The sequence below is a fragment of the Rattus norvegicus genome, chromosome 4 (genome assembly GCF_036323735.1).
Source record: "Rattus norvegicus strain BN/NHsdMcwi chromosome 4, GRCr8, whole genome shotgun sequence".
Classification (NCBI taxonomy): Eukaryota; Metazoa; Chordata; class Mammalia; order Rodentia; family Muridae; genus Rattus; species Rattus norvegicus.
The window spans coordinates 105,950,369-105,968,090 of record NC_086022.1 but is presented as its reverse complement, the minus strand read 5'-3'; the positions used below and the strand labels follow the sequence as shown (position 1 = coordinate 105,968,090).

At 45.0% G+C, this 17,722-nt stretch overlaps 2 protein-coding genes across 6 annotated transcripts in view; one reads left to right on the top strand and one right to left on the bottom strand.

Annotated features, from left to right (window-relative positions):
- Nucleotides 1-1,581: 1,581 nt before the first annotated feature.
- On the bottom strand, nucleotides 1,582-7,548 carry C4h2orf68 (similar to human chromosome 2 open reading frame 68). Of its 3 annotated transcripts, none has more exons than XM_006236685.5 (4): nucleotides 7,143-7,539; nucleotides 6,947-7,065; nucleotides 5,908-6,059; nucleotides 1,582-3,517 (listed from the first exon to the last, which is right to left on the bottom strand). In XM_006236685.5, the coding sequence occupies exons 1-4, from the start codon at nucleotides 7,247-7,249 to the stop codon at nucleotides 3,434-3,436; spliced, it is 462 nt and encodes a 153-aa protein (XP_006236747.1). In that variant the 5' UTR covers nucleotides 7,250-7,539; the 3' UTR covers nucleotides 1,582-3,433. The 3 variants fall into 3 exon arrangements, with proteins under 3 accessions (XP_006236747.1, NP_001406453.1, XP_038964636.1); NM_001419524.1 differs by having other exon boundaries at nucleotides 1,582-5,596; nucleotides 7,143-7,318; XM_039108708.2 differs by lacking the exon at nucleotides 1,582-3,517 and having other exon boundaries at nucleotides 5,927-6,059; nucleotides 6,782-7,065; nucleotides 7,143-7,548.
- Usp39 (ubiquitin specific peptidase 39) overlaps nucleotides 3,540-17,722 on the top strand; it is a 32,412-nt gene continuing 18,229 nt past the window's right edge. For 2 of the 3 annotated variants that reach the window (NM_001106597.2, NM_001398741.1), the window contains exons 1-7: nucleotides 3,540-3,620; nucleotides 6,709-6,777; nucleotides 9,329-9,930; nucleotides 11,643-11,712; nucleotides 14,668-14,762; nucleotides 16,783-16,919; nucleotides 17,496-17,648. In NM_001106597.2, the coding sequence (NP_001100067.1) occupies nucleotides 9,666-9,930; nucleotides 11,643-11,712; nucleotides 14,668-14,762; nucleotides 16,783-16,919; nucleotides 17,496-17,648 (720 nt within the window). In that variant the 5' untranslated portion in view covers nucleotides 3,540-3,620; nucleotides 6,709-6,777; nucleotides 9,329-9,665. Of the gene's footprint in view, nucleotides 3,621-6,043; nucleotides 6,175-6,708; nucleotides 6,778-9,328; nucleotides 9,931-11,642; nucleotides 11,713-14,667; nucleotides 14,763-16,782; nucleotides 16,920-17,495; nucleotides 17,649-17,722 lie in introns of those variants that run through there. The other variant, XM_063285778.1, reaches the window with a different exon arrangement.

Below are 17,722 nucleotides of genomic sequence, written 5' to 3'. Positions count from 1 at the left end.
TTCAACAACACTTAAAATAAGGTATAGGTTCCTAAAGGATATCCATTCTAAATCCATGTAGGTGCTTGTGTGTGTAGGGTCGGTAAAGATTAAAGCAGCCAGGTGTTCATTAGTAGAGGGGAAGGTGAGGGACTCAAGTGGAATCTAAGAAGAGAAAACAGGACTATGTGGGAACAAGTTATTAGTCTCTCCTCAACTGATGGAATGAGTGTGTTCCCTGAATATTCTTTTCTTGATGGAAAGGGAATTACTTCTGCTCACATAGGACAAGTGTTCCTGACTCTCCCCATAAGCAGTGGGGTCCCCATGAGACAGCAAATCAGTATCCCAAGGGTAGGAGTGGGAGATAGCCACTCTGGTGAAACCAAGGCTAGCTTCACAAAATCCCATGCTGAAACAAATTAGAACAATCTGTGAACTGGGGCTTCAAGAGGAGAAACCTTTTGGGGATCTAAATGGAGGACAGGAATGATACGGGAAAACCAGTGAATGGCCTTTTCCCTCTTACCATCAGAACTTAGTGAAAACAGGGCCAAGAAATATGACTGTGCAATCAATGACCACTGGACAAGAGCAGCTGACTGAATTGATAGGGGTGGAGGTGGGTATAAAATCCAGCCCAGCTTCTGACCCTAGGGACAAAGGTGAATTTCTCAGTAACAGAGTATCTTCCTGTCCCACTACATTCCAACTAACCAGGTGCCTTTTTTCTTATGTTTAAGTGAGGCTGTGAACCATCATTGAAAGCTATATTGGGGGAGGGGGTAGTGTCCTATTGTATAATTCAGACTAACATCAGACTAATGATCCTTCTGGCTTTAGCCTCCAGAGTCCTAGGATTAAAGACAGGTAGCAACACACCTGGTTAGCCTGTTTTCTTTCCCTCAAGATAGGGACCATGTAGTCCTGTGGTTGGAACTCCCTGATTTGGCTCAAATATATATATTTTATGAGACTACATACCTCAGGCTGGCTTTGTACTCGAGATTTGTCTGGCTTCCCCAGTGCTGGGATTAAAGGTGTACTCCACCAAGCTCAGCTTAGTCTTTACCTTTTGACTTTCATCCTGCCTCTGCCTTAGTACTGCCGTACAGACCTATGTTGGTATGCCACTTAGCTACACTCACTGTAGCCTACTGAGATGGGTTTGTGCCTTTATCTCATCACCAGGGAAAGGTCTTGGAAGGTTGCTCAAGAACCCTACTGACTCTTCTAACATGTTAGGTGACCAGAACTGCAGAGCTGTGTTGCTGCAGGCACTTTAGGTTTACTATGTCAGCTTGAATAATCCCTAAAACAAATACTCAAGATACAGGTCCCGATGAAGCCCAGGCTGTTTGTGGACACCTGAAGAAGGAAGCTGCCTGAGAGGACAAAGCAGGACCAGATGTCTTTAATTTCAACCCTCATGTTACATGAGTCTAGCTGTTACACTCCAACCAGAACAGCTCTTAAAATAGTCAGTACACCAAGAGGAGAGAGTCCCAGTGCTGACTGGGTAGCACAGCGACTTTAGGGCAGGCACTTAACTTCCCTTCCCCCCAGGTACACAAGTGATTTCACAACTTTTGGCAAAAACAGTGCTGTAAAAATAGTTTATTGGTTTAAAAAGTACCTTCCATGATTTTCAAACACTTTGCATAATTCATTTTATTTATACAGAAACACTGGGAATGAGAAAAGAATGCATGGCTTTTTCCACATTTAGCACCATGACATAGCCAGGACACTTGGAAGTTTGCTGTGTGGCTTAGGCTACTCTCAAATGGACAGTGATCCTTCTGTCTTCATCTCTTGAGCTGTTCCCCACCATTCCCAACCTCTTGCTCTGTTTGCTCTGGGAAGGGAGGAACCCCTAACTAGGAAGGTTTTCACTTCTAGCCACACTCTAACACCAAGGAAATTTGGGCTGGCACCAACAGCTCGGCAGGGACAGGGTGGGCATTCAAGAGTAAGGTTTCAAACAACTGCCAGCATTGCATATGAGATTCCCAAAGGCTCAGAGGCAGAAAAGTCATCTGTCCTTATATGAGGGTCTCACTTAAATTTGAGTTATCTAGGAAGCACCACCCTGACACAGGTCTTGTTAAACACAGCAGGTTGGACACTCACCACCCCAAAGAGCTTCCACCTATCTGGGCTGCTCTCCAGTTGGCAGTACACCCACGACCAGAGAGATGGAATGTTCTTTCACATTTCCTCTAGATCCACACCTGCTGGCTAGACTGCAGCCAGCATACACTTTACTCTCATCGTATACACTTTTACATTTTTCCCTTCTTTGCACTCTTCAGAGTCACGCTTGCCAGGGGGCTACAACCCCGGCTTTATCATTTATTCTTGCACAGCACAAACCCCCTTGCAAAAACCAATTCTCTCTCTCATGAATAATACACACTTGGTCCAGGAATCACAAAACTGTAAAATACAGGCTTAACTCTAGTTAAGAACTAAGGGGAAAAAACATTCCATAGAGAATGGGAATGAGACTTTTTGTTTGATACAAGGTTTATGTAGCTCACGCTGGCATCGAACTCATAGCAGTCTTTTTTTTTTCTTAAATAATCGGGGTAGGGTTTGAGACAGGGTTTCTCTATGTACTTGTAGCTGTCCTGAACTTGCTTTGTAGATAAGGCTGGCCTCAGGAGACCTTATCTCTGCCTCCCAAGTGCTGGGATTAATGGTATGTGCCACTATGCCTGGCTATAGGGCAATCCTTTTATCTCAGCCTTTCAAATGCTGGGATTACCAGCATGTACCATCATACCTGGCTCAGCCTCCTGACCCCATACCCCCTTCCCCCAAAAAAGACAGTTAAGAACTTATCTACTCAAATGAATGTTGATTCTGGGGCAGTTTGCTGTTAAGTCCTGCCTATGGCATGCTGTGCTGTAACATTGGGCAGTTCTGAGAACTCACTATGGCCTGTGAATTTTGAAATAGGTAAGAGAAGCATCTGGAAGCAGGGTTGCCAAGTAAACTGGACATTACTACGGACCCCAGAATAGGCCAGCAGAGCAACAAAGCTATGCCATAAGGCTGAGGGTGGCCCCTAAGAGACATTTTAGGGGTGCCTAGAAAATATCAGCTCTCACAGGCTGGCTCAGAATGACCATTTCATTTGGGCACAAGTCTGGGGCTTTAGGTAGTCATACAGGACAAATTAGCTAAGAATCAAGAGTGCTTTCTTAGCTAGAAAATCTTTCATACATACTGATAAGCAAAGTGCTTCTGGAAAAGGAGCTTAGAGAAGTTTCCATCCGTCTCCTTTCTGCGCAGGGTCTTTGTGAGGACCATATGAACACATGAACGGCCTCTACAGAACACTGTATCTATTTTGTCCTTCATCAAGAAGTGGGAATAACGGCAAATTTGTAGGTGCTGGTCCTCAGATTCTTCTTCAGGTGTTTTTAACAGGTGTACAATAACAGAATCAGGATATAGGAAGCATAGCTCTAAGAACACAGACCCCAAAGAGATTCCAATGTTCTTTGTCCAGCCAGAGTTCCAGTGAATCCTGTGTTTTAAGTCAGAATATGGACTGATTAACTGGAGGATGAAGAGCATGGAGTGTGGCAGACCCTCCTTCACCCCGAAGGCTCTGGATGGTATCTAACCAAGTAAGGCCACAGGCACTTTCAGCACTAGTGCACAAGTACTGGGTGAAGGCGTTTCCCTGACAGCAGACTGAGATCAGGACTCAAGCTTAAGGCACTGAGCTCTGGGACCAGCTCTCCTGGTCTAGAGCATTCAGGTCCCCAGCTACTTCTGGACTAGGCCCTTCTAACTCACCACCTCACCCAATGCCCCAGAGCTCTGGCACAGCAAGCTGTGAGTCACTCTTTTAATGCATAAAGCCGATGCCCGCTACATTACATGTTTTCAGCAGAAGGGGATAAAACACAGCAGGGACCCCAGGTGTCCCAGAAGAGACAAGCTACTGAACTCCTACAGTTAGAATGATCTTGAGACCCTAGAAGACAAACGCCCGGGGTAGGAGGTTCGGCTGTGGGCTGTTTTATGACTCATGTTTCAGGTTGCTGAAGTTAGGCTCGTATGTCAGAAGTCTTAGGTAGCCCTGAATTCCCGTGCACAGGATGTCTTATGGACTTCAGACCTTAGTTAGCCTAAGCTAGTGTTGGAAAACATGTCCCCTGCTGGAAAAATGCTCTGTCTGGGGATCTTTACCCAAAGGACCTAAGGTACATTTACTTAGTTTTCTCTCGAGACAGCTCAGGTTGGTCTTTAACTTAGGCAGTCTCATACTCTGGCCTCTTCCATGCTGGTAAGGTTAAAGCGTGCGTCATCATGCTCAGACATATTCTTGGGAGGTATGAGAGAAGAAAGCATGGAGCAGAGAAAGGGTCATTTCACTTTCTTGATGATGTTCTTCTCAACTCCTTTTTGAAACTGGGGCCCTCCCACCTCAGGACAATTATAGCTATTGTCAACTCTCCCAACTTCAATAACTCAAGATTGCTAAACCACAATTGGAGCATCTGCTTTGATAATTCCCCTTTAGTCTGAGCAGAAGGTAGTCTGTTCACAGCTAGGAGGTGAATTTGGTAAGCCTAGCCAAGGCAGGTTTTACTTTTTTAAACCTTTCTTGTTGTTGTTGTTGTTTTGAGATAGGTTCTTTCTACCACTGTCTGTCCTGCCACTAGATGTGCTGGTATGTAGACCAGGCTGGCCTTGAACTCACAGAGATCCACCTGTCTCTACCTCCTGAGTACCGGGATTAAAGGCATGTGCCACCCATGCTTAGCAGGACAGGTTTTCAACAAAGGACAGCAACTTAGCACAGCACCTTCTTCCTGGGTCTCCTATGCAGTCTACACAGACAGTGCAAAGCAGTGAGGCATGAGTAGCTTGGGAAGGCCACAGAAGGGGAAGGAGATGTGTTTCCAAATAGGCCTCAAAACCAAAGCTCTCCTGTTTTATTGGCATCAGAATTACTTGGAGAACTTGTCAAGGAAGGCAGGCTTCCAGAAGCCCCACTTCTAAATTCCTGAGTGGCAGAAAAACAGTCATGTTGCGGGTGGGGGGGGGGGGTAGAAATGGACTCTACCCAAGGCAGAAAGCTAGGAGAAACGAAAAGTGATGACTGAAAACAGGCCTGGGGAAAGATGAGTGGAAGAAAGCAGAAACACGAAGGAGCCTGACAAATAACCTCACCAAGACAACAGCACACGGGCAAAGGCTTCAGAAAGCCTGGCTCTCCCTGAAGTCTCTGCCCCCAAAACACCGTTAGCCAAAGCCAAAATTCCAGAATGTTAGGTTAGATGAGATAAGAGAGAATAGCTGCTGAGAGGTAGGTCGGATGTGGTCCTGCAAGACCCTTGTGGATACAGCAGCTTAGAGGAGGACATTATCCCTGAAGATCACATGGATTCATCCTGGCACCCCCCAAACTAGAGGTGAGCTCCTTGGGCAAAATTCTGCCAAGTGCAGTGAATCCTGCCCTTCAACCCCATCAGTGTCGGCTCTGGCGCTTTGCAAGTTCCTCCTGGATGCGCAATCTGAGGGCCTCTCGCATGGCTGGATCCAGAGGTGTGTGTGCTGATACTTCCTCACTCACCCTTCCGGGATCATCGTCCTACGTGGAGGAAGAGTCAGGAAGCTCAGAGCCTGGTCTCTCAGAAAAGTGCTGCCCTATTCCTAGACAGCATTCTCACAGAACTGTTTGGCTTAAGGCTTGTCATTTCTCAGGAATCCCCTGTAACAGTGATTCTCAACTGCGGGTCACAAGTTTTCCCTGTTCCCCCAATTAGGAATCTCTGTGCTGAGAATACCTGACAGGAAGACACGTTTTCCACTGGCCCTGAGATTAACAGCGGCTCAGGAACTAGTGGTAGTTTCCATCATGGCCCAGGACCGTCAAGATGCAGCTGTTTCCGGAAGGCGTACCTGATATACAATAACTGATGTGACCTCTCCACTGTCCGCTTCATATTCTAAACAGAAGAGCTGGCGACCAGGAGGCTCCAGCTCAGAGTTTCCACTACTGCTGCTCTCACTGGACTCCTCACAGTCTGGGTTCACTGGGTGGGTAGAGCCATCTGTAAGGGCAAACCAGAATGAGAGGGAAGAGGGGGATGCTGCTAAAACCCCTGCCCACAGAAACTATCAGAAAAACAACACCAAGAAAGCCTCCAAGCTTCCAACAGACCCTGGGTGGGTATGTGTGTGCACTGTGTGTGTGTGTGTGTGTGTGTGTTAGGGGAGCTGTCAATCAGGATTTTAACTTCTCTTTCTCTCTCTCTCTAGCATAATTACACTAGAAAGTTAAGAACAAGATGAACATGTCTCTTGCAAATATCACTGGAAGTTGCTCAAAGGATGGACAGAGCTCTGCCTCAGTTCAAATCCAGGCTCTGCCATTTACTACCTGAGATGTTGGTCAACTTATTCACCTCTTTGGATAGTAAAACAGACATACTAGTTCTCAGCTTAATGGTGTCTTATGGGTTCAATGAGTCAATGTACTCAAGATCTAAACCCTCTGTAAACAATAGCCCCAAAACTTGGTGTCATATGTTAGTTGTTAGTAAACGTGAGCTCATGGTCACAGGAAACCCGACAAAAGGCCATTTACTGGGGTCACTTCATTTTATGTACTGGTCGTTTTTTCTGTTGTTGTTGTTCAGGTTTTTTTTTTTTGTTTGTTTGTTTTTGTTTTTAATCTCAGCCAGACGTTCTCTCTTCCAGGTGGCAGAAATATTAAAACACAGCATGACAGACCACACTGGTGGACAGCGATTCCTGGCCGGGTCCCAGGTACCTTATGTAACAGTGCTGTTTAACTGGGGTCACTGGCCTTGGAGCGGAGAAGTGGGGTCGCTGACGTTGATGCAGTGGCCTCGGTAAGGGCCGGGTGAGCAGGAGCCCTGACGCAAAGAAGAGGGGCTTGCCCTAGGGGCGGGGCCGCGAGCTGGCGGCTGCTCACCTCGGTGGCGCGGCAGGTACACCTGTAGGTCTGGCTTGCGGGGCCGCGTGGGCGCGGGCGTGTGGCGCCTCCTCGCCTTCTCCTTGGCCGCCTGCTTCACCTTCTTGTCGTAGTCGTCCCTGCGGGGAGCCGAGCGGGAGTCAGGCGCTGTCACCCGGCCGAATCGGGCCGGGCCGGGCCTGGGGCGGGGCGGTACCGAGCGATCTGGTTCCGACGGATATGGTGTACGAAGCCGTGGCTCATGTCCAGACGCCCGCCGGGCTTGCAGCACAACCCCGGGCCTGGGTCCCGTGCCGCCTCCATTCGGATCCTGGGTACAGAACCGCCGCAACCGCCACAACGGCCGGGTAATTCAGGCCGCCGGCAGCGGATCAAGACTTCCGGTCGCGGACCTCGACTTCCGGCTCCGATGCCCTTTTTTCCGGTTGCGTAGGGGCGGGTGCCGCGGAGTGTTGACGCTTTCGAAACTTGAGAACCCTCATCTGTTGATCACTGTTAGAGCTGGAAGATCGCTTTCTTTGTAATGTTATCTACACGAAAGAAGGATTATATTCAGATGCCAAGAAATTATTTTAAAAGTTCGAGTCATCCAAGAATACCGAACGTGCACTCTATTAGTTTAGAGATGTTGGCTTTCTTTTCTAGCCCGTTAAAAACTCCATTCTTTAGTACAATAAGCTTCATTATGAGATCAAATATGTGTGTGTATATGTGTTGCGTGTATTTGCTTTGCTCCTATCTTTAAAGCTAGATTCTGCTCACGAGAAAGTTATATTTTGTTATCTCCATCATCTTTGCTGCATCTTCTCTCCTTTAGACCCCTTCCTTGCCTCCTATAGTTCTACACACACACACACACACACACACACAGACGCGTCTAGGTCCTTCATATCGGAAAGAATTCAATATTTGTGATTCATCTTTCCAAATTATATTGAATTCGCTTAACATCTCTAGGTTCACCACTTTCCTGCAAATGACATCATTTCTTTATGGCAAATTAAAAAAAATGTTATATATGCCATTTGGTTGACGCTTTAATCCAACTGTGCCTAAGTGTCCTTATTTTTGTGTTTGTAATGTGTGTAGGCTAGAGGACACCAGGTGCTCTGGTCTGTATTCCCTTCCTGTTCCTTTGAGATAGGACTTCTCACTCAACCTGTAGTTAAGCTGACAGCCACCAAGCCCTAGTGGTCCTCCTATCTCCACTTCCCAAAGGGCTAGGCTATGTCCACTGTAGGCTTTTTACATAGGTGCTGGGGATTTGAACTCATACTTGGCAGTAAGCATTCTCACCGACTAAACTAATCTCCTCCGTTTGTTTGCTTATTAGTGGACATACTAAAAACATCTATCTCTAATAGGCAATGAGGCAGACAAGTGCTCAGGTATGCAAGTTTTCCCCACTCATACCCAGACCCTATTTCAGCCATATTGGGGTTGCAGTGCTAGAGCCCAGACCACTTGCTTAACTGTCCATGGCAGGAACCAAGGCCATAGGAGGGTCTAATAATGAATAGCCTTTTCTTCTTTCTTTCTTTTTGGTATGTAGCCTAAGATAGTCTTGAACTAACTATGTAGCTCAGTTGACCTTAAACTTTGGGATTCTTTTTGCCGCAGCCTACGTGTATAGTTTTTCAAATCTTCAGTTTAAAATGTCAAAATCAGAAACCTGTCATTAGAGCAGTGACAAAGTCTAGTACATCTGTTTGATGGGATATTATAATGAAAGTAAAGGAACAGACTATCTTACACCAGATGTGAATGAGACCTGGTTAGAAAGAGGAAAAACCAACTCATACTTGAGCATAAAATCCAGGAAGGGGCTGGAGAGATGAGATGGCTGAGCAGTTAAGAGAACTGACTGCTCTTCCAGAGGTCCTGAGTTCAATTCCCAGCAACCACATGGTGGCTCACAACCATCTGTAATGGGATCTGATGTCCTTTTCTGATGTGCTGAAGACAGCTACATCATGTTCATATATAATAAATAAATCTTAAAACAAAAACAAAACTCTAGGAAATGTAGTCACTATTTTGGTTTGGGTGGGATTCCACATGGGCACAAGGACATTTCCGGAGTTCTTCTCTTGATTATGACAATGGAGCTGTAAGTGTTCACACATCGAAATTTAGCAAATTAGACACATCAAACGTGTACTGTCCTGTATATCAATTATACCTCGATGGAACTGTTCAAATAGGCAAGGTCTAAGGCATGACTCCGTGGTAAAGCTGAATTTGAAGTTTTATTAGCTAAACAATAAATGCGTAGAGTATTTGCAAACTCCTTATTTCAAGAGCCCTTTAAATATGTTACTAATTGAAGTTCCAAGGTACAAGCCTGAATGAAGGAGAAATACTGATTTTTTTTCTGTTTAGGTCATCAGTCCCTGATCATGGGGACATCTGTGGATTGTCGTTTCGAGACACAAACTATCCTGAAGATATCTCGGGTTGAATGCTAGCTTCGTTTTTCCTACAGTCAACGTAGCCTATGAAAGGTTCTATTTAAGCTGTGAAGAGAAGATGGATAAAGGACACAATATGTTCAAAACTATCTCATTTGGGCCAGCAGCACCTATAACGTTTTATAAGCTTGTACTGTCCCTCACAGCGACTCGTAGCGAGCTGTGCTTCTGAAGCTAGCTCGGCTCTTGATTGGCTGCTTGCCTCCCGTGCGCGGCGCCGGCGCGGAAGCTCCTAACCGGTGGTGGCGATGTCTAGCCGGTCCAAGCGGCAGTCTCATGGTTCTACCCGTGGGAAGCGCGAGTCCGAGTCTCGAGGTAGCTCGGGTCGCATCAAGAAGGAGCGAGACCGCGAGAAGGAGCCCGAGGCGGCGAGCTCCCGGGGTAGTCCGGTCCGCGTGAAGCGGGAGGCCGAGCCGACTCCGCGAGAGGTCCCGGCGCCCGTGCTCCCGGTTGTGCGGGTGAAGCGTGAGCGTGAGGCCGACGAGGACTCGGAGCCCGAGCGGGAGGTGCGAGGTGCGCGGGGCCGGGCCGGGCGCGACCTCCCCTTTTGCCTGCTTTCTTCTCTCTCCTCCTACTTTTTGAGACAGGTCTCAGAAACGTGAAGCTGTAACCAGAGATGATCTTAGATTCCTGGTACTTTGCCTCCCTTTCCTGAGATCTGAGATGCCCAGTTTTCATCTGCATTTTACTTTTCCTTCCTACCGCCTCCTTGCATGGGTTTGAATCTAGACTGGACTGCCTTCAAATGAAGACAATTCTAAACTTAAACGTTGTCACCATACACCACAGCTTCTTCCCGTTATTGAATGGCTCATGTGAGTCAGGTGCTCTGCTGATAGTTGTACAGGTGTTCCCCTCACCGTTTTCTATTTCCCTTCAAAATTCCTAAGATTCAGAGCCAGGTTGTAATTTCTGGAACAAGGCTGTTAGTCGAGTGCACCCGACTAAAGTAGTGACTTTGTATCAGTTGAATAGTTCAGAGACGCTTCTGTTTCTCCTGGGTTTTGCATGGGATTTCTATGTTGTCTTGTAAAGGATGTTGATGTAATGAACAGCCTTGGGAGACAGATTGTATTATTCCATAGAGCAAAAGGGAGTAAGGTCACATGAAGGTATAATTCCCTTAAGGGCAGGGATCTTCTATAATGTAACCCACTGTGAGCACTGGCTCTTTTTCTGTTCTAGTGTGGGACTTAACTCTAGGATCTGGCAAAGATGTCATATAATTGGATATTGTTAGTCGCTTTAATAGACTCTTTGGTTTAGTCTGTGATCGTGTGCCTTCTGTCAGCATCCATGAAGCTGTAGCAAGCTAACACATTAGAGCTAACTTTAGAGTTAGCACATTAGGATTAACTCTCAGAATCCATCACAGTTCTTGGACTAATGGTAGATTTAAGGATGTTTAGACTATCTTAGTACTTGTGATATATTTCATGATAACTTTCATGCCTATTTGATATTTATTTATTTATTTAGGCAGGCTCTTAATAAATAGCCCTGGCTGTCTGGAACTTTTTCTGTAGACTTAGGGATTTCACCTAGCCTATCCTCTCAAGGGTTAGGATTAATTGTGTGCACCACTATACCTGTATGCACATACCATGGTATACATGTGGGCAACTTGTGGGAGTCAATTCTTTCTTCCTACCCTGTATGTCCCAGGGAGTGAATCCAGATAGTTGGGTTGGTGGCAAGCCCCTTACTAAGCCATCTCACTCGCCTGGATTCCTTTATGTAATATATAAGTTAATCTTTTGTTGGTTATATATGTAATAGATCTACTCTTGGTTTGTAACTTATGTCATTAGTGGCCTTTTTTTTTTAAATGTTGTCACTAAATGAAAAGTACAAGCTCATCTTACTCTCAGTGATCAGACTTTCCCAATCTCAGTGATCAAAAACTTTCCCAATCTCAGTGATCAAACTTTCCTAATCTTAGTGATCAAACTTTCCCAATCTCAGTGATCAGACTTTCCCAATCTCAGTGATCAGACTTTCCCAATCTCAGTGATCAGACTTTCCCAATCTTAGTGATCAAACTTTCCCATTCCTGTGATTTTTGTTTTGTTTATTTGTTTTGTACCTGTGATTTGAGGAGAGCCTCCTGTCGTCCATTTATGGTGCTGGAGCAAATCCTGCCTGTGCTAGTTAAGTGTTCTACCACTGAGTTATTTTCCAGCACAAGTTTCCCATTTTAAAGCCTGTGATGGATTTCTTTTCAGCAAAGAATGGCCGAGTGGATTCTGAAGACCGGAGGAGTCGTCACTGTCCATACTTGGATACTATTAATAGGTGAGTGATGTGAAAAGGATGAGGAAAGTCTTGGTGATGTATCTTAGTAGTGAGCACTTGCCTGACAGGGCAGAAGTCCAAGGTTTAATCACCAATACTATGCGAACAAACAAAGTCAGTGGATTTTTTAAAAATTTATTTTATGTGTATTAGTGTTTTGCCAGCATGTGTGTGTGTGTGTGTGTGTGTGTGTGTGTGTGTGTGTGTGTGTGAGTGCACCAAATCCCCTGGAAATGGAGTTATAGACAGTTGTGAGCTGTCGTATGGGTGCTGGGAATTGAACATCTGGAAGAGCAGCTAGTGCTCTTAACTGCTGAGCAATCTCTCCAGCCCCATATGTAGATTTTGAGATGCAGAATACAGTAGAAAATTCTCTAAACTGAGCATTGAAGAATACATTCAAACCTTCCTCCTTTTATGCCTGTCTGCCTAGGAAATTGTGCTTCTTGACATGTTCAGTTGTGTTGTTCCTTTATAGTGACAGTGCAGTTTTTTTGTTTTTTTGTTTTTCGGAGCTGGGGACCGAACCCAGGGCCTTGCAGTTGCTAGGCAAGCGCTCTACCTCTGAGCCAAATCCCCAACCCCAACAGTGCAGTTTTTTTTGTTTTTGTTTGTTTGGTTTTTTTTTTTTTTTTGAGGTGTGTGTGTGTGTGTGTGTGTGTGTGTGTGTGTGTGTGTGTGTGTGTGTGTGTAAAATCTCTGGCTGTCCTAGAACCCAATCCGTAGACCAGGTTGCCCTTGAACCCAGAGATTTGCCTGCCTCTTGTCTGCCTCCTGAGTACTGAGATTACAGGTGTGGACCACAACACCTTTGAAGATACTTGAATATCAGCTTCAGCACATGGGTTAAGGGAAAGAGCTCACTATAAAGTAAGACACACTTAACAGCACGGATGTGGGGTTCTCAGAGAAGTGTTGCCTTTTGTTGTTATTTATGTGTGTGTATCCCTGCACAAGTTCATGTGCATCATGTGCATGCAGGTGCCTGTGGAGGCCAGAAGAGGGCGCCAGTTCCCTTTGAAGTGAATTTATGGGTGGTCGTAAACTGCCCAGTGTGGGTGCTACAAACCCAACTCTGGTTGTCTGCAAGCACTCTTAACCATGCAGCCATCTCTCCCAGTCCCCAAAGTTCTTGTTTGCTTGTTTTTGTATGGCAGAGACTTTATCTTGTATATTCTTTGATTTTCAGTTGTCCTCAGCCTATCTTCTAGAATGGTGCTGTCCAATAGAACTCTCCACAACAGAGAATTTCATTTTAAGATGTTGGGTTTTTTGTTTTGTTTTGTTTTGTTTTGTTTTGTTTTTGTTTTTGAAACAGGTTCTGATATGTGGCTCAGGAAGACATTGAATTCTCAACTCTCCAGCCTCAGCCCCGAGTGCAGGGGTTATAGGTGCCCCACCAAACTCATCAGCCATTGCTCTCAATAGGGGATGTTTGCTGTGGGAAGCACAGGCTACACAAGGCTCTTGATGACTTGACATATGGCTCATGCCCTGGAAGCACTAATTCATTACTTTGCTTGTGGTACTGGAAATCAAATCCAGAGCATTTATGCTGCACATACCTTACCACTGAGCTACACTTTAGCTTAGGAACTAAATTTATCAATAACCACATATGACCAATGGTTCCTCAACAGTATAGCTGTTAATATTTACTATGGAGTCTCACATTTGTGGATTCAGTGGACATAAAAGCTTTTGGTCTCTTTCTGCTCAGCACTCATACTGTGGCTCTGTGTTGTGTTAAACTTCTTCAGCTGCTTGCTTTCTCATTCCTCCTCTATCCTGTGGTTTTTCTCTCTTTTTCTTTTTTTGGTGTGGTGTGCTAGGATCTTGTGCTTGCTGGGCAAGTACTTTACCACTAAGCAAAACCTCCGGTCCTTTCCTTTTCAAATTCCCAAGCTTACCCCCTCCTTTTTTTTTTTTTTTTTTTTTTTTTTTTTTAATAAACAAATAAAATTTTATAGCCAGGCATGGTAGTAAAATGTCTTTAATCCCAGCACTCAGGAGGCAGAGGCAGGTGGATCTCTGTGAGTTCAAGGCTAGTCTAGTCCAGAGCCAGTTCCAGGACAGCCAGAGCTACATACAGAGGAATCCTGTTTCAATAAACCAAAAATAAATAAGTAAATAAATAAAATTTTTATTTATTTTTGAGCCAGAATCTCACTGTGTAACTCCAACTAGCTTGGAATGCAATGTGCAGACTAGACTGGCCTCAAACTCGCAGACGTCCACCTACCTCTGCCTCATTAGTGCTAGGATTAAAGGTTTGTGCTACCATGCCTGGCAGATTCTTTAGTCTTTAAAAGGATGTGTCCTTTCCCAGTGCTGTTGGGCTCTTATTTTGGTCCTATTTGTTGCTTTCCCTGCAAAGAATGTGAAGATTCTTTTTGTTTTCCATGTCTTACTGTATAACCGAGGCTGGTTTGGAACTGTTTATGGCTAGAGCAGGCCTCAGACTTGCAGGCTTCCCGACTCAGTGCTAGTGTTGCAGGAGTGAGCCACTGTGAAAAGGTTGTCTTTTATATCCGTCAGGTGAGTGGAACCAGGATTCCCTGATATATGCCAAAATCTGGCTGTTCAAGTTTTTATAAACTGTGGGTTAGTATTTACATATAATCTATGTAGATTACTAACCCCAAATACAGTGTCAGTGCTATGTAAAATCGTTGTCATGTTATCATTTAGGGAAAAGCCTATTCATGTTTAGTGCAGATCCAGCTTTTATCTTTGCCATATGTCGATCCATGGTTTTTGACTCTAATGAAAAAGTGTGTTCTGGGCATTTGTGTTTGATGCAGACAGTTTGAGCCTGCTGTGGTGGCTGGGTAGAGGTATGTGGTCTATGTGTAGTTGCTACAGCATTCTCTTGTGTGTGTTGGTGGGGCAGCATTGTGGGACACAGAGCCAGTGCCACCTCACCCCGTCACTGTTCTGTGCTCTGTCTCTCAGGAGTGTGCTGGACTTCGACTTTGAGAAACTCTGTTCCATTTCTCTCTCGCACATCAATGCATATGCCTGCCTGGTGTGTGGCAAGTACTTTCAAGGTAAGTAAATGGGGAGAGAGATAAACGTGTTAAGTTTGTGAAGCTGCCCCCTTTCCCCCTCATCTTTATTTCCAGGAAACTGGAGAAGGTTCCCTCCTTCATCAGAGTTGAGCACATCTGGAAGAGAGAAAGATCTGTGAAGAAAGACCAGCTCTCCGAACAATGAGTTTCTAAGCTTCTGTTTACTTTTTCCCCTCCCTTCTCTGCCATCCTTCCTTTTGGTATTGGGCATTGAACCTAGGTTCTCAAACATGCTGGCAAGTACTCTACCACTGAGCTACATCCGCAGCCCCTGGGTTTCCAAGTCTAGTGTTTTCTGTATTTATAGTTTTATTGTTTGAGATGGGGCCTGAGCACATAGGCCAGGCTTCCTTGAACTTGAGTCTCCTCCCCAGGTTTCCTCATGCTCAAGAATACTTATGTATTTAGTTCTTTTTGGAAAATGTATTATTTTAACTCATTTAGACCAAGGGAGTAGTAAGAACATTCATAGTCCACTGGTGATGTGATTTAACTTTATTATTTTGTGTTTGTGTGTGTGTATGTGTGCACGTGTGTGCACACATGCGCATGCCTTTGTGTGCTTATATAGAAGTCAGGACAGGGTGCAGGGGTTCTTTTTCTACCATGTGGTTCCAGAGATCAAACTCAGGTCACTAGGCTTAGTGGCAAATGCCTTTACTTACTGAGCCTTTTTGACTTCTCCCCAATGTCAAGTAAGTGTGTGTATTTGTAGACAAGGTCTTGATCCTCCTGCCATCTCTCTACTGCTGAGATCACAGGTGGCACCATGCCCAGTCTGCCTGCCTGCCTGCCTTTCTTTCTCTCTTCCTTTCTTTCTTTCTTTCTTTCTTTCTTTCTTTCTTTCTTTCTTTCTTTCTTCCTTCCTTCCTTCCTTCCTTTCTTTCTTTCTTTCATTCTTTTAGGTTAGAATAAGAAGTGATGGGGTTTTTTTTATGCATGTTCATATGTTGTTATAATTCATTCTTTTTTTTGTTTTTTATTTTGTTGTTGTTCTTTGAGACAGGGTTTCTCTATATATCCTTAGCTGTCCTTGAACTCACTCTGTAGACCATGCTGGTTTCCAACTCAAGAGATCCCCTGCCTCTGCCTCCCAAGGGCTGAGATTAAAGGTGTGAGTCACCACTCTCTGGCCTATTTTCTCTTACAGCTCTTCTGCAAAAGGATTCGCATGGGCTGAAGGAGAGCAATATTTTAGAGTGCTGGAGGGTGATACATACATACTATTATCCAAGCTTCTCAGGAACCTTAGGTGGGAAGATAGGAAGGTGGGAAGTTGAGACAGCTTGGGAACCTAAACAAGACCATGTCTCAAAATGGAAGAGTCTGGGTGGTAGCCCAGTGCTAACTCGAGAGTGTGTGTAGAGTGCACAGAGCTCTGGGTTAATCTCAGTGCTACAAAACAGTAGAAATCACAGAGGGCAGAGGACATGGGCACATGTCCTGAACATGGGTGGGAGGCCTCAGGACAGGTACAGCTAGGTTTTTTCTTTTTTCTTTCTTTTTTCTTTTTTTTCCGGAGCTGGGGATCGAACCCAGGGCCTTGCGCCTGCTAGGCAAGTGCTCTACCGCTGAGCTAAATCCCCAACCCAACAGCTGGGTTTTTTAACGTATTTGTATACTTACTTACCAAAAATGTATTTTCGACTGTTCCTAGTTTATTTTTTTTTTTTTTTCCGGAGCTGGGGACCAAACCCAGGGCCTTGCACTTCCTAGGCAAGCGCTCTACCACTGAGCTAAATCCCCAACCCCCCTGTTCCTAGTTTTTGATGCACGTGAAGTTGGTTTGTGTCTACTTTATATTGAAAGTGATTCCCTAACTTATATCTTAATGCTCTTTCTGGTTCTCTTTGTGAGAGAAGTTTATGTAATTAATTTAATGGAAGGTGTAGGGCTTTGTTTTTGCTTTTAACATGTTTTACACAAAATAATGAAATGGAGCAAACCTGATTTGTGCTTTCTAGGCCTTTCTCTGATAGCCTTTTTCCTTTCCCCACAGGCCGGGGTTTAAAGTCTCATGCCTACATCCACAGTGTCCAGTTCAGCCACCATGTCTTCCTCAACCTCCACACTCTCAAGTTTTACTGCCTTCCTGACAACTATGAGATCATCGATTCCTCGCTGGAGGATATTACAGTATGTTTCCCAGGTTGCTAGTAAGAGGCACGTTGTTTTGTGAGCTATCTTAAGGATTCCTAGAGAGTGCCCTACAAGAGGTCAGGGATGTATTTGGAGGGAGAGTGAAATGGTGAAATAAATTCAAGATTTCAAAGTAAGTTCATGATGATAACTATGTGACCAAGAAGACTCCATTCTTGCCCACACAGTCCTGGGGAGGCTTGAAATCTTAGTGCCAGCAAAGAAGGGGGTGCTCCCATTTTTGAGCTAGATACATATGACACCTCATTGGAGACTTAGGATTATAGTCCTTAGGATCCTGTGGTTTCTGACAGTCATTGATCATGGAACTGACCAAGTTGTAGGGTTGAACACAGACCTGAAATTCAGTGATTTAGGGTTAGACGTGGAACTCCGTGGATGAGTGCCGTGGAGGGCTTACTTTGTTAACTTGATCTTCATCCCTGGCTGGGGCCTTAGGGTGTGTAGTGAGGCATTCATGACCAGGGTGTTTTTATTTTGGGTAGGAATTGCCGTTCTGGACATATCTTAGAGCTTTCTTACAACAACTTAGAGTTTTCTTTTGCTTGGCAGTATGTGTTGAAGCCTACTTTCACAAAGCAGCAAATTGCAAACTTGGACAAGCAAGCCAAATTGTCCCGGGCATATGATGGTACCACTTACCTGCCAGGGATTGTGGGACTGAACAACATAAAAGCCAACGACTATGCAAATGCTGTGCTGCAGGTAGGCTCAAGAGAGAACACTGGGGAGGACAAACTGGAAGCAGTGCAAAGGTCACCAGGAAATTACTGCTTTCT